The sequence below is a fragment of the Mustela nigripes genome, chromosome 17 (genome assembly GCF_022355385.1).
Source record: "Mustela nigripes isolate SB6536 chromosome 17, MUSNIG.SB6536, whole genome shotgun sequence".
NCBI classification, from domain to species: domain Eukaryota; kingdom Metazoa; phylum Chordata; class Mammalia; order Carnivora; family Mustelidae; genus Mustela; species Mustela nigripes.
In genome coordinates, this window is record NC_081573.1 from 18,283,601 (window position 1) to 18,307,923 (window position 24,323).

Genomic DNA, 24,323 nt, shown 5'->3' on the forward strand with positions numbered 1-24,323 from the left:
CCTTGAGCTTCGCGGGTCACACTGGCTGCTCTTGTGGGCTCAAAATCCCGGAGCCCCAGATAGAGGTGCCTCCGAACGCTCCTGAGGTAGGAAGAACGCACCATTTGGTATGAAGTAGTCTTGCCAAAAGATGTTACCTAAGTGGAATAATAGTATTATCGTTAAGACAAAAAAAAGTTTAATTTTTACAGGTACACGTTGAAATGTTTATATATTATTGGAGTGGGCCATGAGTTGACAACTGTTGAGATTTGGCGTTAGACACATAGAGATCTATTATACTACTTGACTTTTATGTGTTTGGAATTTTCTGTAAGGGAAAAAAATTTTCTTTTTAATGCCTGTGGCACAACCTAGGTGAATTTTGAAAACATCATGCTAAATGAAAGAAGCCAGACACAAAAGTCCAAGTTCTGGAAAAGTGAACCTCAAAGAAAGAAATCAGATCAATTGTTGCCAGGGTTTGGGTTCATGGGGTAGGGTTTGACCACAAAGGGGTGCCAGGAATCTACCTCTTCAGATAATGAAAATTCTGTGTATCTCACCGGTGGTGGTTATATTTGTCAGAACTCAAAACTGCACCCCAAAAGAAGGTGCATTTTTCTGTATGTAAATTATACCTCAACCCAATTTTTTTAAAAAAAGATTTTATTTATTTATTTGACAGACAGAGATTACAAGTAGGCAGAGAGGCAGGCAGAGAGAGGAGGAAGCAGGCTCCCTGCTGAGCAGAAAGCCTGATGCTGGCTCAATCCCAGGACTGAGCCACCCAGGTGCCCCACCTCAACCCAATTAAAAAAAAAAATGCAGATTGCGGGGCACCTGGGTGGCTCGGTGGATTAAAGCCTCTGCTTTCAGCTCAGGTCATGATCCCAGGGTTTTAGGATTGAGCCCCACATTGGGCCCTCTGCTCCTCAAGAAGCCTGCTTCCTCCTCTCTGTGCCTGCCTCTCTGCCTACTTATGATCTCTGTCAAATAAGTAAATAAAATCTTTAATTAAAAAAAAAGGAAAAGAAAAAATAATTTAAAAAATTAAAAAAATAAAAAATACAGATTGCAAAGACACTATTGCAGTCTTCATACTATAGCGTGCAAAGGAAGTGTGTGTCTTAAAGGACTGACATTTTTAAGCAGGATATAAATGCCTCATATGTTTGGCTCCAGACCCAGCACAAACCTGGAGACGAAACCACTTTGCTACGGGTTTATCAGTGCCAATCTGCTATAAAAGCTTTAGAAAGCACTGTGAAGTCTGACCTTGGTGTTCATTTCAGGTCTATTCAGAAGCTGGATGACTTGGCAGATACTTGTTACTTTAGCTAAGTTTCCCAGGGTATATATTCTGCTTATGACAAAAAGAAAGAGACTTCAAAACTGGCATTCTTGCTACCACAGCAAGACATCTTCCAGTCGTTACTGAGCTTTCTCCATCATCAGTCTCCTGTTCACGTAACACTACTGACTACAGCCCCTTGTTCAAAGTGTGATCACAGCAGGAAGGCTTATTACTTAAGATGAATTTTCAAGATGTTAATTGTTGCCCCATTCTGAAATTCAGAGGCAATTTAACATCAAATTTGAAACTAACATTATTTTGGTGTCCTTGGAACAGTGTTAACAAGATGCTTGTATGTGTGACTTGAAGCAGTCCACTTAATGATTTTATAGGGTTTGGACTCCCCTGATAGACTCACATAAATCATCAAGGTAATAATATTTATGTGTGTGTGTATGTAATCTCTGCCCCCCGACCTGGGGCTCAAACTCACAACCCAGAGATTAAGGGTGGCATGCTCCACGGCCTGAGCTTGCCAGGCGCTCCTGTTTGTATTTATCTGAGCAAGTACAGGATGAAGACGCTGAAGGCTGCTTGAATCTCACATTGAAGAGATGTTCATGGCGGTTTTTATGTACCAACTTAACTGGGCTAGGAGGTGCCCCGATACCTGGTAAAGTGTTATTTCTGGGATTGTCTGTGATGGTGTTTCCAGAAAAGAACAGCATTTCCATCAGTAGACTGAGTGACAAAGCTCTGCCCTTTCCAGTGTGGGTGGGTATCACCCAGTCTTTGGAGGGCCCTAAAAGGACAAAAAGGCAGGGGAAGGGTGAATTCTCTTAGTGAGCTGGGACATCCATCTTCTCCTGCCCTCAGACATCAGATCCTGGTTCTCAGGCCTTCAGACTCAGACTGAAAGCTACCTGCCCCGGTTTCCCTGGTTCTTCAGCTTGTGGGGAGCATCATATTGTGGGACTTCTCAGCCTCTGTAATCACGTTTGCCAATTCTCATGATACATCTTACGTCTATCTATATCCTACTGGTTATGTTTCTCTGGAGAACCCTGAATAATACTGCTCAGGAACTCAACTATTGGCTGCCATAGGACAAGCGGAAGCCACAAGGGAGGATAGTGTGGTGATATGGGGAGGAGAGCAAGGCGGGGCCAAGGGACATGTGGCTAACTGACCCGTGCAAGTTCCTCCTGCATAAAGCAAGACAGGAGACACAGCAGCTGGCGAGAGGAGCAGTGGTCCCACTCCTAACAGATCCTTCATGTGAAGCCAAGTTAGCCTGAGGGGCCCTGCCACCTAGAATTTTTCTCTCTCTAGACCTTTTTTGTGCTTGCTCGTTTGTAATAGAGATGCCTCCGATGGGAAAAGACGTTCGCTTTTCATCAGCTACATTAAGAAAGCAGGTGGGTTGGGGCACCTCAGTGGTTCTGTCGGTTAAGCATCCAAGACTCTTGGTTTTGGTTCAGGTTGTGATCTCTGGGTCATGAGGTTGAGTCCTGCGTTAGGCTCCATGCTCAACAGAGTCTGCTTGAGTTTCTCTCCCTCCCTCTTGCTCCTGCTCTTTCTTGCTCAAATTAAAAAAAAAAAAAAAAAAAAGGGCGTCTGGGTGACTCAGTGGGTTGAGCCTCTGCCTTCAGCTCAGGTCATGATCTCAGGGTCCTGGAATCGAGCCCCGCATTGGGCTTTCTGCTCAGCAGGGAGCCTGTTTCCTTCTCTCTCTCTCTCTGCCTGCCTCTCTACCTACCTGTGATCTCCATCAAGTAAATAAATAAAATCTTAAAAAAATAAATAGGTGTGGCTGGGTGGCTCAGTTGGTTAAAGTTTCTGCCTTCAGCACAGGTCGTGATCCTAGAGTCCTGGGATGGAGCCCCGCATTGAGCACTCTGCTCAGCAGGGAGCCTGCTTCCCTTCCTCTCTCTCTGCCTGCCTCTCTGCCTACCTGTGTTCTCTGTCAAATAAATAAAATCTTTTAAAAACATAAATAAATAGATAAATAAAATAAAAATCTTTTTAAAAAAATTAAATGTAGGGGCAGTGGCTCAGTGGGTTAGGCCGCTGCCTTCGGCTCGGGTCATGATCTCAGGGCCCTGGGATCGAGTCCCGCATCGGGCTCTGCTCGGCAGGGAGCCTGCTTCCCTCTCTCTCTCTCTCTGCCTGCCTCTCCATCTACTTGTGATTTCTCTGTCAAATAAATTAAAAAAAAAAAAAATTAAATGTAGTAAAGAAAGGAGGTTGGTTGCCAGGAGCCTTGACAGGGCCTGACATCAAGAAACATCTTTTTTTTTTAAGATTTTATTTATTTATTTGACAGAGCGATAGCACAAGAATGGCAGGCAGAGAGAGAGAGAGAAGCATGCTCCCTGCTGAGCAGGGAGCCCAATTGGGGCTCGATCCCAGGATCCTGGGATCATGACCCGAGCCGAAGGCAGCTGCTTAACCGACTAAGCCACCCAGGCACCCCCCCCAAAAAACATCTTTATATCACATCTATCAAACTGAGAAGTGGGCATTCACTTTTGGAATTTTAAAAAAAAAAAGCAAACAATGGAGAAGTACTAAAAATTTCTGAGTATTATTTTATGCAGACACTGGCACCTGCATGGTCACACTTTCTGTATTTAGGACATTCCTCCATTTGAGCCTTCCTGGGTGTGGTCTGCCTTCTCCTTATGGGAGCAAAAATACAAATCCTGGCTTTCCTTGAGGAAGGCACATGACCCAGCCAGAGTAAAACACAGAAGTGGGTGACCCAGGAGAGACTGGGGTGAAGGCAACTGTGGTGACAGCATGGAGGATAGCAGGGCTTTGGGAAAGGGGAGCAGTCTTCCTGTCTAAACTGTGTTGTGATCTAGGGTATAGATCCCGGAAGCTCAGCCTCTAGTCTGCCTTTTAGTTCAGCTCATCAACAATTTAAAATAAAATTCCCCTTCTGCCTAGTTGGCCAAAAATAATTATTTGGTATCTTGAATAGAAAATAAAAGGGGGGCACCTGGGTGGCTCAGTGGGTTAAAGCCTCTGCCTGGGATTGAGCCCCACGTTGGGCTCTCTGCTCAGCAGGGAGCCTGCTTCCCCCTTCCCCTCTCTCTGCCTGCCTTTCTGTCTACTTGTGATCTCTGTCTGTCAAATAAATAAAATCTTTAAAAAAAAAAAAAAAGAAAAAGAAAAGAAAAGGGTGGGCGCCTGGGTGGCTCAGAGGGTTAAAGCCTCTGCCTTCGGCTCAGGTCATGATCTCGGTGTCCTGGGATCGAGCCCCGCATTGGGCTCTCTTTTCGGCAGGGAGCCTGCTTCCTCCTCTCTCTCTCTGCCTACTTCTGATCTGTCAAATAAATTAAAAAAAAAAAAAAAAAAAAGGAGAAAGAAAAGGGTTATTTGTTAAAATCCTTTTTTTCAACATCTGTCTTATAAAAGGAAAGAATTACCCGAGCATCTGGCCAGGCCAGAAGATGAACATCACCCTTGATCGGGACATAATCTCATGCAGGTTCTTAGAACTATCCAGTGAACAAAAGGATGCAATTCCTCCAAAGTCACAGAGGTGAGGAGGAGACAAAGGAGAAGGGATTTGCTTCCAGAAGCCAAGCTGCCCCTGTGACTCCAATTGTGCTCTACCCCCTCCACTCTCTTCTCAAGGGACCATCCTCCACTCTGGACCTATTCACCACTTACAGTCAAGCCTCAATCAAGCAAGGCACATCACTCCTACCAGGCACCTAACTCCTGGGTAGAGCACCTTCTGCAGACGAGAAGAGGCTGAGTCCACAACCTCCTTTCTGGCATCTTTATTTTTCTATCTGGTACATGGACAAAGTGAACGTGGTCAGAAAAGTCAGCTGCACTGAAACACTTGAGCAGATGGTAAAACGGAGGGCGCGTGGACATGGAAGGGCGGGGTGGCAATTCCAGACCAGCTTCCCCCAGAGGGCTTATGCGCCAAGCCCACGACCACAGGCTGCTCTGGGCAGGACCGTGCAGTGCATCTCTGGTGAGGAGGGACAAGAAGGACCAGTCACAACAGGGACTGCAGCCGGGCATGAGTTTATTGGCTTCTGGCCTCTCGCTCCTGCTTGATGAAGTTGATTAGCCCATTGGTGGAAGAGTCATGAGAGGTCACTGGGCTACTGCCGTCAAGCTCGGGCTCGATTTTCTTGGCCAGCTGCTTTCCTAGCTCCACCCTGCCAGGACAAGGAGAAAGAATGGTAAGAGGAAGGGTCCAGCTTCACAAGTGAAATCCACAGGCATTCTTCACCCTCCCCTTGAGGAGCAGTAACTCACCCCCACTGGTCAAAGCTGTTGATGTCCCAGATGATACCCTGAACGAAGATCTTGTGCTCATACATGGCTGCAGAGGTGACAGATGGGGCACATTAGGGCTCAACCGGCTTTTTTTTTTTTTTTTTTAAAGATTTTATTTATTTACTTATTTGACACAAAGAGAGATCACAAGTAGGCAGAGAGGCAGTCAGAGGGAGAGGGGGAAGTAGGCTCCCTGCCGAGCAGAGAGCCCAATGTGGGGTTTGATCCCAGGACCCTGGTCATGGCCTGAGCTGAAGGCAGAGGCTTTAACTCTCTGAGCCACCCAGGCGCCCCTCAACCGGCTTTATCCAACCCGCCCCCGGCCAGGACCGCCCCCCCCCCCCCCACTCACCAATCAAGGCTCCCAGAATGAATGGCGTGAGCTTGGTGAATACAATGGAGTTGGTTGGGCGATTTCCTTCAAAGACCTTTAGAAAATACCGGGGAATGTCCTACGGTTAGTTATGACCCCCAAATCCTCAAGGGATGTGCATCCTGCCCCAGAGGTTGGGATATGCCTATCTGTAAGGACAGTCCCTCCTACGGGGTTGGATATCCCAGGCGCGCCATGAATCCCTACCCAGACCCCACAACTTTATCCTTCTGGCTCCAGGAGGCCAACCAAAGCCCACTTCAGGAGAGGTGCTGACCTTGTGTGGCAACAGCTTCTCCAAGGCCTCTGGACTCGTCCCTGCAGCCTGCAGCTCCTTCCGGGCCTCCTCTGTCGACTTCCCCTTCATCAGGGCCTCCGTCTGGGCCAAAAAGTTGGCCAGGAGGATCTGACAAGAGACACACCCAGTTCCACTTGGAAGTCCTGCCTGAGCTACAGGCAGAGGTTGCCTGGCACTTCCCAGGTGGGGTTAGTCCCAGCCCCCAGTGTAGAGCTCAAGTGGAGCAAGGCGGGGGGACGGCAGGGCACCTCTGATGACACAATAAAGTAAGTGACAACAGTGACTGCCCTTTAAGGGATACACGTGACTTGCCAAGGACCCTGCTAAGAACTTAGCAATATCTATCTTGTGTTTTTTTTTTTTTTTTTAAAGATTTTATTTATTTATTTGACAGACAGAAATCACAAGTAGACAGAGAGGCAGGCAGAGAGAGAGGAGGAAGCAGGCTCCCTGCTGAGCAGAGAGCCCGATGCGGGACTCGATCCCAGGACCCTGAGATCATGACCTGAGCCGAAGGCAGCGGCCTAACCCACTGAGCCACCCAGGCGCCCCTCTATCTTGTTTTTTTAAAGGTTTATTTATTTATTTGAAAGAGACAGACAGACAATCCCAAACAGACTCCCTGCTGAGCACAGAGCCTGACTCAGGGCTCCCATCTCACGACCCCGAATCAAAACCAAGACTCAGATGTCCAACTGATCGAGCTCCCCAGGCACCCCAGCCACATCTATCTTACGGTTTTCCCATCTGCTGCTGTGGTTAAGCAGGATCTTCCTTCATGACCTCTGCCCCACCCCCGCTGTTACACCTATATGGGTTGTATTACATGACAGATGGAATGAAGATAGCAGACCTTGTGACAGGGAGAGATGGGCCCACTGTAATCACATGGGCTCTTAGAAGTAGAAGACTGAAGACAAATGAGTCAGTCAGAGAGAGCAAGAGAAGGGGCAGGATAGAATCGAGGCTGGAGCAGGACTCAACCCACCACTGCTAGCTCTGAGATGGGACAGCGCCACAGGCAAAGGCGGCTTTTTGAAGCTGAGAATGACCCCCAGCTGCCGTTAAGGAAACTGGACCTTGGTCCTGCCCTAAGCAGACACCCAGCGGAGCCTGCTAGACTTCAGACCCACGAAAACCAAGATAAAAACTGGATGTTGTTCTAAGCCAACGAAGTTTGTGTAATTTATCATGGCAAGAATAGGAAACTCGCATAACTGCCAACCAAAGCAGCAGCTCCTAAGTAGCCCAGGTGTAAGGTGAGCCTGAGAAAGTGTGAGGAGAGGCTGGATGAGGCTCTTACCTTGTGGTGCAAACCCTTCCTTATCGGGTGCTGGGTCTGGACTGGGATGAGGAAGTCACAAGGTATCATCTTGGTGCCTGTAAAGGGCACAGTGGTCACCCACGTGCCAATCCCAGCTCGTGGGAGCCACCGGACGGAGAGCTCTCTGCTGGCCTTTCACGTGCACAGCACACCCCTGCCCAGGCCAGAGGGTCTGTACCTTGGTGGATGAGCTGGTAGAAGGCATGCTGGCCATTGGTCCCTGGCTCCCCCCACAAAATGGGGCCCGTTTGGTGGTCCACGCGAGTGCCAGACTTGGTGATGTACTTCCCGTTGGACTCCATGTCGCCCTGGAACAGGACAGAAACCCAGCCCTCTAGCTGCAGGTCTTGCTTTTCTTGATGCAGAAATCCTGCCCAGGCTACACTACGCGTAGCTTCCCAACCCTGTGTGGTGTCCCCAGGCAGTACCCCTGTATCTCCCCTCCCCCGTGAGGACAAGGCGCACAGCTTTCTGGCTCAGACGCTGTAGGAAGGAGCCATGATGAGGGTGGGGGGGGTATGGAGGTCTGAGAAAGACCTCCCTAAGAGCAGAAATCGGTTACAGTTTCTTTAACGGATGTCTTTTTTTTTTTTTTTTTAGTTTATTTATTTAAGTAATCTCTACATCCCACGTGGGGCTTGAACTCATGACCCCAAGATCAAGAGTTGGCATGCTCTTCTGACCGAGTCAGCCAGGTGGCCCTCTTTTTGAGGTGACAGACCTCAAAGGCTGCACACCTTGGACTCCTGTCAGCCTTTCTCTTAAGACAGCAGTTAAAGAGGGCCACCATGTCTTAAAAGAGAGGCTGGCAGGAGTCCAAGGTGTGCAGCCTTTGAGGTCTGTCACCTCAACCAGATACTGGGCTGCCTCTTTAATCAGCTTGCGGTATTGGCCAAAGTCGGCTGTGCCTGCCCAAGGGCTGCAGGGCAAAAACCAGGTTCATGCTAAACCAACCGGGGACACATGTAGAAGGACGGCCTAGAACAGAATCCGGAACAGGAGATGGGCTACTCAGTCCCCAGGGATTCTGGGATACTTGGGGGGGGAGCAGAGGGCCAAGAGTAGCCCAAAGGGGGACCCCAGACTGGGTGTGAACTTGCTTTCCTGGAGGGGCAAAGGGAGTACCAGCCACAGGGGTCCCTGCCGGTGGCCCCACCCTCTGGCAGGCACCCAGAGTGATGGCCAAGAAAGCAATGACCCAGGGAAGATGCGTGCTTTCTGACTGGCCACCATGGTAACCAATAATATCTTCCCATGGTGGATTCGGCCAACACTCACCAACAGATTTACCCTGAAATCAGAACACAAGTGGGCCTTGGCTGTGCCCAAGGGCAGCTGGGGGAAAAACCCACCGGAGAGGCCAGAATCTGGGCCCCTGGGCTCCCGGGCCTCCCGGGCCTCCCAGGCCCCCCATAGGTGGGCCCCAAGGCCTGGCCTGGCAGCAGGTACCTGCTGGAAATAGGCTGCAAAGCGGTGCAGATACTGGTCGTAGGGCAGCATGGCCTGCGTCTCGCACCCAAAGCAGTTGATGTACCAGATGCCCAGCATGGCCAGGATGACAGGCGCGTTCTTCTCCAGGGGCGTCGTACGGAAGTGCTGGTCCTGCAACCAGAGCAGGGCGGGTGGGAGCTGAGCAGCTGCCCAGGAGGGAAGGAAGGAGGGAGCTGGACCAACCAGACATCTCCAGGGAAGAACACAAGCCTCAGCACTTACCATCCAGTGAGCCCCTGAGAGCAGCTGCTCGAAGTTGTCAAATCCTGCGACACAAAAGCAGCGTCAACAGAAATGGTCATGCCCAGTGCCCTCGTGGCAGTGGACACAGCTTCTTCTGGAACCAGGAAAAGCTGATGTGCAGCCAGAAAAAACAGGACCTGGGAAGACTCGGGCCCACAGAAAGACTCTCTAACCAGAGTCGGCCTTGAGCGCAAAGGCCAATCTAACTTCACCGACCACTGGAAACAACAGGACAGCGGTTGTGAGGGGTAGAGGAAAAGGCCAATCTACCAACCCCAGAGAAAAGTCCGGCCTGCCCGCCTGACCTTAAAGAAATGTTCCAGCCAATGGGGGAGAGCACAGTGGCCTGTGGGGTCAGAAGGGTGTTCAGGGACATGAGATCCCGATCCCTGACCGCAGACTACAACTTGGTCCCCCGCCAAAACAGACACACACTCACCCACATGCAATGCGATGGAGAGTCCAATGGCTGACCACAGCGAGTAGCGTCCTCCTACCCACTAGGAGAGACAGGAAAAGGTGCTGAGGAAAGGTTGGCACACCCCGCCCCCCTCCCTCCTGCCACAAAACTTGCCCCCTGAGAGCAAAGCTCTTCCATAGGTGCAGCACGGAGGGCCTGGACCCAACCCACCTCTGGGAAGCAAGACAGCAGGCAGGCGCTGGCAACTCTTTGTGCTGACCAACAGGGCAGACTACATGGGACTGATCAGAGCCACAGGACTCAACTGAAGACCTTACCATGGCTGGCCCTGTCTCCTCAGACAAAGACAGACGTGTACCTCATACCTGCAACAGGCTGGGCCTCCTCCTCATACCGACAGACCCAGGACCTCATACCCGCGCCAGGCCCAGGCTCCTCCTCTGACAGACCGACCGACCCAGGGCCTCATACCTGTGCCAGACCCCACCACCTCCTCAAACACACAAACCCAGGGCCTCGTACCTGTGCCAGGCCCAGGCTGCTCCTCTGACAGACAGACAGACCCAGGGCCTCATACCCGTGCCAGGCCCAGATTCCTCCTCCTCTGACAGACAGAACCACGGCTTCATACCTGCGCCATGCCCGGGCTCCTCCTCTGATAGACAGACCCAGTGCCTCATACCTGTGCCAGACCCAGGCTCCTCCTCTGACAGACCTAGCGCCTCATACCTGTGCCAGGTCTGGCAGGCTCCTCTCAGACAGACAGACCCAGTGCCTCATACCTGCACCAGGTCTGGCCTCCTCTTCAGACAGACAGATAGACCTAGAGCCTCATACCTGTGCCAGACCTGGCCGCCTCCTCCTCAGACAGACCGATTGACCCAGTGCTTCATACCTGCACCAGGCCTGGCTTCCTCCTCAGACATACACACGCAGTGCCTCATAGCTGCACCAGGCCGGGCCTCCTCTTCAGACAGACCGACCGACCCAGCATCTCCTACCTGCACCAGGCCCAGCCTGCACCTCAGACCCAGCGCCTCATACCTGGTACCAGGCCCGGTTTCCTCAGACACAGATCCAGTGCTTCATACCTGTGCCAGGACCGGTTTCCTCAGAAACAGACCCAGTGCTTCCATACCTGGTACCAGGCCCCCCTTCCTCAGAACCAAAAGACCAGCATCTCGTACCTTTCCATGTCCAGTCCCCTCACACACTGATAGATCCAGTGCTTCATACCTGTGCCAAAGCATCTTCAAATACTGACAGACCCAGTACTTCATACCTGTGTGTGGTTGTGCCTCATGAACACTGACAGAACTGGTGCCTCATACTTGTGCCAAGCCCCATCTCCTCAGACACACACAGATCTAGTACCTCAAAGCTATATCCAGCCTCTGTAGACACGGACAGACCCAGCATCTTGTACCTGTGACTAGCCCACCTACCTGGATGCTAACAGGTCAGGATCTACCTGTGCCTGGCCCAGCCTGCCCTCCTTGAGCAGTGACAGACCCAGCACCTCATACCTGTGCCAGGCCCTACATCCTCAGACTAATCAACCCAATGCCCCATACCTACACTCAAGCACACTCCTCAAGCAATGAAAGATCCAGCACCTTCTACCTGGGTCTTGGCCCTGCCTCCTCAGATACCAATAAACCTGGGTTTGGCCTTGCCCCAGCCAGACCCATTGCCTCCTGGGACAGTGACAGGCCCAGGGCTCATACCTGAGAGGTCTTCTCAGCCTCATCCCCAAGACCTACCTAGTCACACTTGCAGACTCCACCCTGTATCACCTAAGTCCTCAGAAATCCATTCCCATCTTCCTAACAGCTTTTTATGGACCACCTACCACATTCCCAGCACAGGCAATAGAAGCAGCCCATGAGGGCTCCCCAGAGATGTAATAATAATCATGCCAATAAATGTGAAATGAAATGCAAGTGCTTGGGAGAATGGAAATACAGCAGTGAAATCAATTATAAAAGCAATCTGGGGAGCACATGAGCTTGGATCTAAAGAGCGAGCAGGAAAGCACTGGGGGGGGGGGGAGCATTCCAACAGCCAGTATGGCATATACCAAAGTCCTGTGGTAAGAGCAGCCTTTCTCAACAGTGAAGAGAATTAAGCCCCACAGGAAATACTTTCAATGCTTCATTTCTCCATTCTCTCAAGGATGGTCCAAGGCTAGCACCCTCCTAGAAGCAAGGAAGAGATGCTAATTCATGACATCCACTGGATGCCTTGGGGCATGAGGGCTTAATTCTCTACTGGAGGCCCATCAAGACAGGTTGGGCAAGAGGAACCACAGCACATTCTAGACGAAGGAAGGGGTGGGAACAGGAGGGTGGAAGCTGAGAGGCAGTGCTGGGGGATGAAGCATGGAGCCCCGGTGGTCGTTGGGAACACGATTCTACCCTTGATAGGGCAGAGGACTGATTCAGGAAATCAGACAGGATGAATTGAAAGAACAAGACAATCATGTGTGCCCCAGAGGTTTCTGGCTTAGGTAATGAGATGAATGGTGGGGCCCTTCACCTGGAAAAAGTCCAGGTTTGGGGGAACCTTACCAGACACAGTCCCAGAAGCCACACCATGCCTGACACAGGCTCTTGGATCTCACCAAACAGGCTCAGTTCTAGAAGCTGGACTGCCAAGCTGTTGATTTTGGCTGCCCCACGTCATCAGACCTCACTTTTAGGAGCTCAGCAATGGCAGCATCCGACCTGAGCCTCTGAGACTTCCTCCTCCAGACATAATCTCTAGAACTCACTTTACCTGCAAGGGGCCCCTTTCAGATCGCACCTCACAGATGTAGCTCCTCATCGGTTCGGTATCCTGTCCCTCCCCTGCCCCAGCCCTCACTTTATCTAACCAGTTATAATCTACTTTTTTTCCCACCTGAGTAATGCAGACCCTAAGCCAGCCAGACCCCAATGCTACAGACCACACTTCGGCCTGGCTAAAGATCCTTGGGTCTCTGCAATACTGTGAGCTCTGCCCATCATGTGTGACCCGGGTACCAAGAATGGGCTCAAGGTACTGTATCTGTCCTACGTGATCCTAAGTGTTCCTGAGACCTCCCCAGGCAGGTGACTCTGGCTTTCCCCTGCGGAGAGCCTGTGCCTGACCTAACACCGGGGATCCAACCCGCACCTGGCCTGCGTTCTCAGGCCTCACCAACCACACCAGTTCTAGGCTAGAGCAGGCCTACCCATTTCACCTAACAAGCCTAGGGATGCCAACTTGTTCCTGAACCCAGGGCCAAGGACCCATCTAAGATCACCTTTATATACCTCTGTCCATGGCTTTACATGCGCAGACTCATAACGCCAAACACGGATGGATGGATGCAATGGCTTCACCTGCGAGCTCAGCTCTGCCTGCCTGGGTCCTCTTCCAAGGCGCACCCTGCAGGGTCACAGCCATGCCTAAGCCAGGCTCCACCAGCTGTCCTCTGTCTCTGCCGGACCCCCAGCTCCTCACATCTCAACCAACAGACCCAGGTTCACCTTGCTAAGCCCAACTCCGACTCCTCACACCTTCCTGAGAGAGCAGCACTGTCTACACAGGCTTGACCTCAACTCCCCCAGGCCTAACCTGAAAAACCCGGCTTTCTATCCTTGTCTGACTAGCCCTTCACATCCTGCAGACCATAGCTGACCACCAACAACTCACCGACGAGCCTCAGCTCATTGGACACAAAGATCTCTGCAGACCTGTGCCCTAGAGAACCGCCTACCACCAACGGCACAAGATGGGGTTCTCCCTCCCTGTGACTGAGCCGTGCTCTCCAAGCCTCCCCTCTAAGACCTGGGTTCACAAAAGTGAGCCAGAACCATGTTCCAAGGACTTCAGTGACAAGACCCAGAGAGCTCTCTCCCACTCCAAAGTCAGTGCCTGAGAGAGCCATGGCCACCAACTCATGCCTAACTTAGGGCCTGCAGACCTCCTCCAGCCCCATAGGGACTCGCCTGTGGCCACTGCACTCACCTAGGTCTCACCTTCCTTCTTCAGGCATCACCCTGAAGATCCAAGAGTACATACCCTTGCCTGAATCCAACAGCTCAAAGTCTGACTACCTACCTCACCGACCTCCTCAGTCCATACCTGGCAGGCCAGCTCTGCCCATCTAGGCTGGACCTTAGTTCCAACTCTTCAGGAACCCAACTCTTTAGGACCCCAACTCTTCAGGCCTTCTCAAAACATTACACTTGGCAGATGGGCTCTGCCCTCCTGCCTGTGACCCTGGGTCCTCAGACCACACGTGGCAAGCCAGATCTGTATACCTGACGAGCCCCACGTTCTCCCACTGCAGCTAGTAAAACCAGCTCTGCCTACCCTGTGTGTATGTTCTGGGCTCCTTATACTGCACCCACTGAACCAGCTCTGCCTACCTGTGCTTGACCCTGCTTCTCACACTTTGCCTAGCAAGCCAAATCTGCCTACCTGTGCTGTATCCCAGTTCCTAAGACTTCGTCCCATAGTCTGGTTCTACCTACTTATGCTTGACCTTGGCCCCTGAGACCATACCACCTACCTGTGCTTGACCCTGGCTCCTCAGACCTTGCCTAGCAAGTTAGATTGACCTACCTGTGCTTGACTTTGGCTCCTCAGGCTTCACTTGACCAGTTCTACCTATCCATGCTTGACCCTGGCTCCTCAGACTTCACCTGGCGGGCCAGCTCTGCCTACCTATGTTTGGCCCCAGTTCCTCAGACTTCACCTCATAGGCTGGTTCGACCTACCTATGCTTGACCTTGGCCTCTCAGATCATACCTGGCAGTCCTATTCTACCTACCTGTGCTTGACCCTAGCTCCTCAGACCTTACCTGGTGGGCCAGCTCTGCCTACCTGGACTTCATCCTGGTACCTCAGACCTCACCTAAGCAAGCCTAATATGCTTACCTTTGCTTGATTCTACTTCTGCAGACCTCACCTGGCAGGCTACCTAGCTGTGCTTGATTCCAGTTCCTCAGACTTCACCTGATAGGCTAGTTCTATCCCTATTCTTGACCTTGGCCCCTCATATCATACCTGGCATGCCCGTTCTACCTACCTGTGCTTGACCCTAGCTCCTCAGACCATAGATGGCAAGCCAGTTCTACTTACCTGTGCTTGACCATGGATTCCTCAGACCTCACCTGCAGGCCAGTTCTACCTACCTGTGCTTGACCTTGGCTCCTCAGACCTCACCTGCAGGCCAGTTCTACCTACCGGTGCTTGATCCTGGTTCCTCAGACCTCACCTAGCAAACCAAGTCTGCCTACCTGTGCTTGATTTAAGTTCCTCAGACTTCACCTGACAGGCTAGTTCTACCTACCTATGCTTGACCTTGGCCCCTCAGATCATACCCGGCACACCAGTTCTACCTCACCTGTGCTTGACCTTGGCTCCTCAGACCACATTTGGTGGGCCAGCTCTGCCTACCTGTGCTTGACCCTGGTTCTTCAGAAATCACCTGGCAGGCCAGTTCTACCTACCTGTGCTTGACCTTGGCCCCTCAGACCATACCTAGCAGGCCAGTTCTACCTACCTGTACTTGACCTTGACCCATCAAATCATACCTGGCAGGTCAGTTGTACCTACCTGTGCTTGACCTTGGCCCATCAGATCATACCTGGCAGGTCAATTATACCTACCTGTGCTTGACCTTGGCTCCTCAGACACACTTGGTGAGCCACTTCTACCTACCTGTGCTTGACCCTGGCTCCTCAGACCATACCTGGCAGGCCAGTTCTACCAACCTGTGCTTGATCTTGGCCGGTCAGATCATACCAGGCAAGCCAGTTCTACCTACCTGTGCTTGACCTTGACTCCTCAGACCACACTTGATGAGCCAGCTCTTTTCCTACCTGTGCTTGACCCTGGCTCCTCAGACCATAGCTGACAGGCCCATTCTACCTACCTGTACTTGACCCCGGCTCCTCAGACCATACCTGGCAGGCCAGTTCTACTTACCTGTGCTTTGCCTTGGTTCTTCAGATCTTACCTGGCAGCCCAGTTCTACCTACCTGTGCTTGACCTTGGCCCCACAGATCATACCTGGCAGGCCAGCTCTACCTACCTGTCCTTGACCTTGGTTCTTCAAACATTACCTGGCAGGACAGTTCTACCTACCTGTGCTTGACCCTGGTTCCTCAGACCTCACCTATCAAATCAAATCTGCCCACCTGTGCTTGATTCCACTTCCTCAGACTTCACCTGGTAGACTAGTTCTATCTACCTATGCTTGACCCTGCCCCTCAGATCATACCTGGCAGTCCTGTTCTATCTGTGCTTGACCTGGTTCTTCAGACCTTACCTGGCAGCCCAGTTCTACCTGCCTGAGCTTGACCTTGGCTCTTCAGACCACACTTGGTATGCCAGCTCTACCTACCTTGACTCATCAGACCTTCCTGGCAGGCCAGCTCTGCCTACCTGTGCTTGACCTTGGCTCCTCCAACCATACCTGGCAGGCCAGGTCTACCTACCTGTACTTGACCTTGACTCTTCAGACCTTATCTGGTTTTACCTACCTGAGCCAGTTTTACCTACCTGTGCTTGACCCTAGCTCCTCAGACCATACTTGGTGGCCCAGTTCCCTGGTACTTTAGACCTCACCTAGCAAGCCAAATCTACCTACCTGGGCTTGACTCCCAATTCCTCAGACTTCACCTGATAGGCTAATTCTACCTACCTGTGTTTAACCCTGGTTCCTCAGACCTCACCTGGCAGGCCAGCTCTGCCTACCTGTGTGCTTGACCTTGGTTCTTCAGACCTCACATGGTGTCAGTTCTACCTACCCGTGCTTGACCCTGGGTCCTCAGACCATACCTGATGGTCCAGTTCTGCCTACCTGTGCTTGACCCTGGCTCCTCAGACCTCACCTAGCAAACCAAATCTACCTACCTGGGCCCGACTCCCAATTCCTTAGACTCTACCTGATAGGCCAGTTCTACCTGCCTATACTTGACCTGGGCTCCTCGTATCATATCTGGCATGCCAGTTCTACCTACCTGTACTTGATCCTGGTTCCTCAAACCTCACCTGGTGGGCCAGTTCTGCCTACCTGTGCTTGACCCTGGGTCCTCAGACCTCACCTGGGAGACCAGATCTACCTACATGTGCTTGCTCGTGGCTCCTGACACTGTACAAAGTGGGCTAGCTCTGCCTACCTGTACCTCCTCTTAGTTGTTTACATCTAAGACATTCAGTTCTTACCTGGACTCAGCTGGGACTATTTTAGATCTCACTGGAGAGACCCAGCATTATGAACCTGCCCTGATCTTGGTGGCACAGATCTTACCTGACAAACCCTGCTGTATTCACTTGTGCTGAACTCCTATGGCCAGTCTCAAGGATACAAACCCTTGCCAGATATAGACTCCGCAGACCTCACCTGAGAAACTCAATCTCACATAGCTGTACCTGACCACAAACTCATCAACTTTGTGAGAGAGCTCTACAAGACAGGCAGAAGTGCAGTTCTGTCTGCCTATTTTGACCTGAACCTGGGAGATCCAGATCGAGTCACCTGCACTCAATCCTGGCTCCTGAGATCTCAGCTGAGAGACCAAGCCTATCCTCTTGATGTCCCTTCATCACCTCAGAGATCGTCTAAGAGATAGAGTTCTTTCTAGATAAGCCTAACATGGCCTCTCTAGGCCTTACCTGACAGATCTGGTGTACCTACCTGTACCTAAATTCAATGGCAAGACAGTTGAATGACACTAACCATGGCTCTTCAGGTCAATCTACCTCTGCTTGCCCGTGGTTTCACAGATGTTACCTGAAAAACTCAGCTCTGCCCACCTATGCTTGACCCTAGCTCCTCAGTTCAGAATACAAACCAGAACCCGACCTCAGCAATTCAGACCCTACCTGTTCAGGACCCCAAATGTACAAACCTGAATCTCACCTCCCCTCTCAAGGCCCACCAGACATACCTGTTCTACATACCTAAGCCAGACCCAGAACTCATACACCTTCCAGATGCACACAGCTCTCCATCCCTCTGCCTGACTCCAGCTTTTGTCTTAGCCCACAGGACTCAGGACCACCCCCAGGAGAGTCAACCTGAGGAGCCCCAGAACCACTAGATGTCTATCACCTGAGGACACAGTTCTCACCTGGACCCAATCAGGCCATTTCTAGTACTCACTTGTCAGACTCGACTATGTCTGCCCTTTGTCGGCTCTGGTGTCCTTACCTGAGCTACCCACTTTTTGTTTTTTTTTTTTAAGATTTTATATATTTATTTGACAGACAGAGATCACAAGCAGGCAGAGAGGCAAGCAGAGAAAGAGGAGGAAGCAGGCTCCCTGCTGAGCAGAGACACCCCCCCGCCCCCTATTCAGGGCTGGATCCCAGGACCCTGGGATCATGACCCGAGCTGAAGGCAGAGGCTTTAACCCACTGAGCCACCCAGGCGCCCCAAGCTACCCACCTTCTACCTTTATGTGCCTCATCTTGGCTCCTTAGGCCTTCCTAAGAAACCTAGTTACATACACCTTGTCTGATTCCAGCTCCTGTGACCTCAGATGGACAAGGTTCCCTGGGCAGACTCCACCGTACAAACCTAACCTGAAAGGAGTCTTTCCTCAGCAGACTGCTTGCTCCTGGCTGCCTACCTCAGCCTGAGGGAAAACGGGTGAGACCCTCTTGGTCCCTGAGACTTGGGCCTCAGATACCTCACCCTGCAGATGTGGTTCTCTAGGCCTTTATCTACCACGAGCCTCTCGGACTACACCTTACCAATGGAGCTCCTGTCTGTTCATCACTTGCCCCAACTCCCCATTCCTTACCTTTCACAATTCAGTATATTCCTACCTTTTACTTCTCTGGGCCCTTTGAGCTCCGCCCCCTCCCCCCACAAAACCCCTGCCAGGACCCTGAGCTGGTTCCAGGTCCTCAGAGGCCTCTGCAACCCCTGAGCTCTGTTCATCACACCTGTTCAGGTCGCCAAGAGCCAGGTAGCTGACACGGCTCAGGGCACTTACCTAGGTTTGCCTAATTCTGAGTTTTAATCACCTCATTTGAGTGATCAGACACCCATCACCTGATACTCACTTTGCAGAACCAGTCGGACAGACTCCAATGCATACACCTGTCCCATGCCAGGGACTTCAACTCACAGATCCAGGTGTAAGTACCTGTATGTGACTCTCACTCCGCAGACCTTACTCGACAGAACCATCTTGAAACCTGTGTCTTCCAGAATTCGTAGACCTCATCAGTACCCTTACCTATCCTGGTTCCTCTTCAGACCCCGCCAGCCAAAGTTAGCTCTCCCAATGCATACTAACTCTGGTTGAGCCCTGAGAAACCCCATCATTTACCACCATATCTCTGTGTGATCCTAGCATGAAGCTCACCCGTGACTGACCCTAACTGACCAGGCCTCACCACTTAGATGTCCCCCTACCAGAATGGCCTCTTCTGAATCTTACCTTAGAGCCAGCACAACATCCCTAGGTCTGTCCTGACCTTCTATTCTGCCTAAGATACTAGCTCCAGAAGTTTCACCCATCCCTGGCTCCTCAGATGTCACCTTCTTGACTCAAAACAATATACATCCTTAGCAACCCAGGCACTGTGTATGTGGTTTGCCTGGCCTGGCCCAAGAGGCCTTCACTGTGTCCCCCTTGGCTATTCATTCCTCACTACCTGGCCCCAGCCCCACGTTTGTGCACCCAACTGTCATTCCCAGGCCTTACCTGGGAGGCCTAGGCCTCGCCCTGAGCCGCACCCCAATCACCTCTACATGCTGGGAAGTTACAGGCAGTGAAAACCCACACAGGGGTTTGGCTAGCAGGAGCCCCTTTTGTTCCTGACCACCACCTGTTGAGGCTCCAGATCCCAGAGAAGAGGTAGCAGGTGCCTCCCCTACTTTATCAGACATGCAACATTTGCTAGAAGCTGCCCGATCTCTCTCGACTGGGCTTCCTCATCTGAGCCACAGGATGCAGAAAATGCTTTGAGTGACTTCTCAATTCTTCCAAGGATGGTACATAATTAGTCCCATTCTAGAAAGAAGTTAACTCATTACACACAACAGACGCCTCAGGACATTAGGGCTTGATGTTCTCCCAGACTCCAAGGCCTCTAGAGTTTTCAAGGGAGAAAACTGTGGATGCTACCACCAAGCGAATAGCTTCCAGTCTAAAGGCCTGGAAACTGACCCCACCCCCACCCCTCCCTGGGAAAATCCCCAACTAGAGGATGCCCTCCTTGGTGCGCCTGCCAGTCATGTGTTAGAACAGCACCCCCTGCGTTCATAGCGCCCACACTGCACCCTGCATCCCACAGCGGGAACCCCTTCCCCAGGGCAATGTGCAAGCCAGCAGCCCAAGGCAAGGTGCCCCTCCCCACTAGCTGCCTGGCACCAAGGCCTCCCACCCCCTCTCCCCCCACCCCCAGCAGGGATGAGACCATGACCCCCTACTGCTAGACGCCCCAGCACGGTTTGTGCTGCAAGCTGCCTGACAAGGGCCCAAGCAGGCCCCAGGCCTGGCGCCTCCTCTCTGCCACCTTTCAGCTGTTCCTGTACCTCCTGACCGGGCCTGCCCGGTCACACACCCTGCCTCACCCTGCCCTGTGGCCTTTAGAGACCGAGGCTGCAAGTGTGGAGAAAGGTCATCACTGAGAATAACTCACAACCTCAGTTTAGTGAAGGGGGGCAGGGGTGGCTCCGGTTACCCCCCCAGTGGGTGCTGCTGGCAGATGCCCCAGGGAGCGTTAGCCTGGCCCAGCAAGCTCAGCCCTCCCAGGTAGAAGTGGAGCCCTCCTCCCGATGGGGCTGCTCCTGTCCCCACGAGCCTCCCTGAGGGCCTCTCAGCCCCTCCCAGAGCCAGGCATGCAGCAGGTGCACAGTAAATGTTGACCTGACCTCACAAGCCCCTCATCTGTGCCACGGTGGTCATGCCTTGACCCAGGACACATAATTCACCCAGCACAAGGATGTGCCTTTACTTACATCCCAGAACTCGAACATGTTTTGAGGGTCAATCCCAAACTCCTTCACTTTGGACTAAAAAGGGGCAAAGGGAGAGAAGGAAGAAAACCAATGTTAGCTGGATAAGAACAGGAGCTCCAGGGTGCCAGGTGTCCCACTGTCCAAGCTGCGGACGGATGGATGGTTGGACGGGGCGGGGCTGGAGCGGCCTTTCAGTCCAGGCCAGGAAGCAGCAGCGGCCACCCCCAGAACTACCAAGGCCAGCTCCCATGTGGCAGCACCTGTGGCCTGGTGCCTGTGAAGCCCTCTGGCTGAGCGAGGCTGCCCAGCCCATGCATGGGCCTGGCCCCACACATCGTCCTCCAAGAGCCGCTGCCTAGACCTGTCGGGGTACAGACACTGACCCATCCAGGACAGACGGGAAACTGCACCAAGGGCCGGAGCCCAAGCAGAGCGAGGCCCACCTCTGAGGCCAGGTGTCCCCCAGCGAGGACCCCTGTCCAGCCCTTCCACTATCAGGGATGGGGACTCTGCTGCAGGAAGCCTTGAGGAGATAACCCACCCTACCCCTTGGGTGCTCTGCGCCCCTGGGCAGACAGGGCCGGCGACCCCTTCTACTGCCCAGCATGAGCTCGGCCAGCAGCAGGCACACAGCAGTGCTGTGGTGAGCCAGCCCGAACACGTCCCCCTGCCTCCCCACCATGGGCAGGTCAGCACTGGAGACAGGAGTGGGGGTCGGTCAAGAGGGGCGGACGAGGTGGGAGGGAGCAGTCGGGACAACTGGAGGGTGGTTCCAGCTCTGCCACAGCCGCGGACCAAACCTACTGCACCACAAGTGCTCACCTGGTTTGTTACTGCTGGCACTCAGCTCCGCCCTGCCCCCCCAACCCTGGCCCACACCTCTCAACAGCCTCAGGCTGGGCGGACAGGGGCAACATTCTCATCCCAGCACCACTGACTCAGCCAGTCGCAGTGCCAAAATCCTTCACTGGGGCTTAACCTCCTCATGGAAGAAATGGGATGTACCCCCACCTCGACTCCACAGAGAGGCCAAAGGAGGTCATGTGTGTGGAGAGTTCTGGACATCAGTCAGGCCTGAGAGGTGGACGCAGCCAACCAGATGCCTCTCTGGAGCTACAGAGATTTGATGCAAATGGAGGAAGTAAAAGGGATGGTTTGCAGCTCACATCCCTCACAGGCAACCGGCCCTTCTATCCCAGCAGCTGAGCCACAATCCCCAGACCCGGGAATGACAGCTGCACTTGAGTATTCCGACAGGCCGTGACCTTGACATGACCTGGGCCCTCCCAGGGAAGGAAGTCTGGGAGGCCACATGGGCACTTACCGTGTTGGTAGACAGGGCAACAAAGTGCTTCGCAACTGCAGAAGGCTACAAGAGACAGAGCCGGGTTACACCAGACCCATCCCAGGGGGCCACCCGAGGAAAGTAAGCCTCCCGTCTCTGGAGAAACCAAGGCCCTGGGTGGGACAGACTATTTCCAGGCTTTGACTCTGAGGCTGTCAGAGGAGCCCCATGTCAAGGGGAAGGGGACGGAAGAGTCAGAGGCCCATCCTTCCACACAGGCATCCGAGGCCCAGGTTCCCTCTCCCGTAAAGTGGGTGTGGCCAGGGGTAGAGAGGATCCTGCCAGGGCCAAGGGACCTTGAAGTGCCTTCAGCTAGTTCCAGCAGGTTCTAGCACATCTGACATGTCTCGGACTGGCAAAGCCAAATGTCTAAACTGGAAAAAGCAGGCACCAAGACAGGCTACCTCCTGCTGCCAACTTCGGGAGAAACATGGCAACAGTATCAGATAAGGCCTCTCAGGTGGATGGGCTGGCCCACTCTCCTTCCCCGCGCACACACTGCCCACCTTCCACCCCAGCACTCACGTCCTTGGCCGACAGGAGAAACCACTCCTTCGCCGTCTCTGCATTCGTAATGGTCTCCTGGGTGGTAAAGGTCTGTGGCCAGAAAGTAGAGCAGTCGATCCCCAGCTCAGGCTCAGTGTGGCCTGGAGTCAGGGCCCAGTGGCCATGTGGGTGCCCACTGGTCACAAGCAGTGACAGTCGCCCCACATAACCTCTGCCCACCTGTCCACAAAGCCACAGCGAGTGGCTGGGTCTGGGGTAAGGGCCTAGGAGTAGTACCATCGTCCTGGGGTTCCAGGACTTCACAAGCCGAGAAAAACGTCAACAGCAGACAAAACCCTTACGTTAACTGGGCATGGCTTTGGGATCAGAAAGGAGCAGACATTAAGCACTGAGGTCTCAAAAGACAAGAACAGTCCCGGGCTGGGCACAGATCCCAGAAAGCAAACGGATGTGGCCTTAAGATGAAGGTTCTGACTAGTTCAGGCTTCCATCAGGAAACCGTGTGTGCCGCCTGCCAAATCTGAGGGCAGCAAGGCTGACCCGATCCACAAAGCACAGTGAGCCGGAACACTGGCAAAGCCTCCACCCCCACCCCCTGCACAGGGCTGAGGAGCCAAGCCAGGACCCAGGCCCATACCTTGGAGGCAATGATGAACAGGGATGACTCAGGATTCAGGGTGGCCAGAGTTTTGGCGATGTGGGTCCCGTCGATGTTGGAGACAAACCAAACCCGGGGACCTCCTGAAGAGTACGGCTTAAGGGCTTCGGTCACCATGAGGGGTCCCTGCAAGGAGCCGCAGCGTCAGAAAACAAGATTCCAGGACCCATAGAGACGGGGAAGCCAGGTCTCCCCCTGGAAAAACCAAGGCTCTGGGTGGGCCCCCCCACCCCGCCCCCAGGGATAACTCCTCACCAGGTCAGAGCCGCCAATGCCGATGTTAATGACGTCCGTGATGGGCTTGCCCGAGTACCCCTTCCATTCGCCACTGCGGACGCGCTGTCACAGAACGGGAGAGATGCGTTCAGTCCCAAGCACCAAGGACACGCTGGTGCTCAAAAGCATCCTCACAGCTCAGGTCCAACGTCCAGGTGCTCGCTGGGGCCTACAGAGACCACACTGGCAGCTGCCTGCCATACTCGGCCCCAGCTAAACCCTATTTCGTCATCAGCAAAGTGGGGGACACCCCCACCTCTCAGAATTCACAAAACAAGGGCAAACTCTCAGCAGAACCTAATGAATTAGAGACCAAGAAATGTGGAATGCCAACTACTGGGACTGGTCTGTGCCAGGGACAGGACTACCAGATAGGCAGACAGCCTCCTGTTGCTTACAATAAAATCTAAGAATAGAGAAATAGACTAAAGGTAGAATGTCCAAACAAAGCAAGCCAGGAATTGTTGGGTTTAGAAATTCCCAGCTTGGGGTGCCTGGGTGGCTCAGTGGTTAAAGCCTCTGCTCAGGTCATGATCTCAGGGTTCTGGGATCGAGTCCTGCATCGGGCTCTCTGCTCAGCCGGGAGCCTGCCTCCTCCTCCTGTCTCTCTCTGCCTGCCTCTCTGCCTACCTGTGATCTGTCTGTTAAATAAATTAAAAAAAAAAAAAAAAAAAGAAATTCCCAGCTTCTCCAAGCAACAACAGATGCCAAAATGAAGAGATGGCTCCTTGGCAAAGATCAAAGGCAGGATACTCTAACAAAAAGCACAATATGAAGGGGAAGCAGAGGGTGTCGTTGTAAGACCTTCCCTTGTCTGGACCTCCAAAAGGCCTAAGGTGGTAACAC

At 52.7% G+C, this 24,323-nt stretch overlaps 1 protein-coding gene and 1 long non-coding RNA gene across 2 annotated transcripts in view; one reads left to right on the plus strand and one right to left on the minus strand.

Moving 5' to 3' along the window:
* Nucleotides 1–5,188, plus strand: LOC132005438 (uncharacterized). The gene is made up of 2 exons (XR_009400793.1): nucleotides 1–86; nucleotides 4,700–5,188. It is a non-coding gene; the product is annotated as an uncharacterized LOC132005438 (long non-coding RNA).
* GPI (glucose-6-phosphate isomerase) overlaps nucleotides 5,055–24,323 on the minus strand; it is a 26,928-nt gene continuing 7,659 nt past the window's right edge. The window contains exons 5-18 of the mRNA XM_059382568.1: nucleotides 23,457–23,540; nucleotides 23,181–23,327; nucleotides 22,562–22,633; nucleotides 22,016–22,060; nucleotides 20,692–20,745; nucleotides 9,753–9,813; nucleotides 9,293–9,336; nucleotides 9,029–9,181; nucleotides 7,758–7,887; nucleotides 7,559–7,635; nucleotides 6,235–6,363; nucleotides 5,937–6,012; nucleotides 5,564–5,630; nucleotides 5,055–5,463 (exon numbers count right to left, since the gene is read on the minus strand). Coding sequence (XP_059238551.1) covers nucleotides 5,328–5,463; nucleotides 5,564–5,630; nucleotides 5,937–6,012; nucleotides 6,235–6,363; nucleotides 7,559–7,635; nucleotides 7,758–7,887; nucleotides 9,029–9,181; nucleotides 9,293–9,336; nucleotides 9,753–9,813; nucleotides 20,692–20,745; nucleotides 22,016–22,060; nucleotides 22,562–22,633; nucleotides 23,181–23,327; nucleotides 23,457–23,540 — 1,275 coding nt within the window. The 3' untranslated portion in view covers nucleotides 5,055–5,327. The remainder of the gene's footprint in view (nucleotides 5,464–5,563; nucleotides 5,631–5,936; nucleotides 6,013–6,234; nucleotides 6,364–7,558; nucleotides 7,636–7,757; nucleotides 7,888–9,028; nucleotides 9,182–9,292; nucleotides 9,337–9,752; nucleotides 9,814–20,691; nucleotides 20,746–22,015; nucleotides 22,061–22,561; nucleotides 22,634–23,180; nucleotides 23,328–23,456; nucleotides 23,541–24,323) is intronic.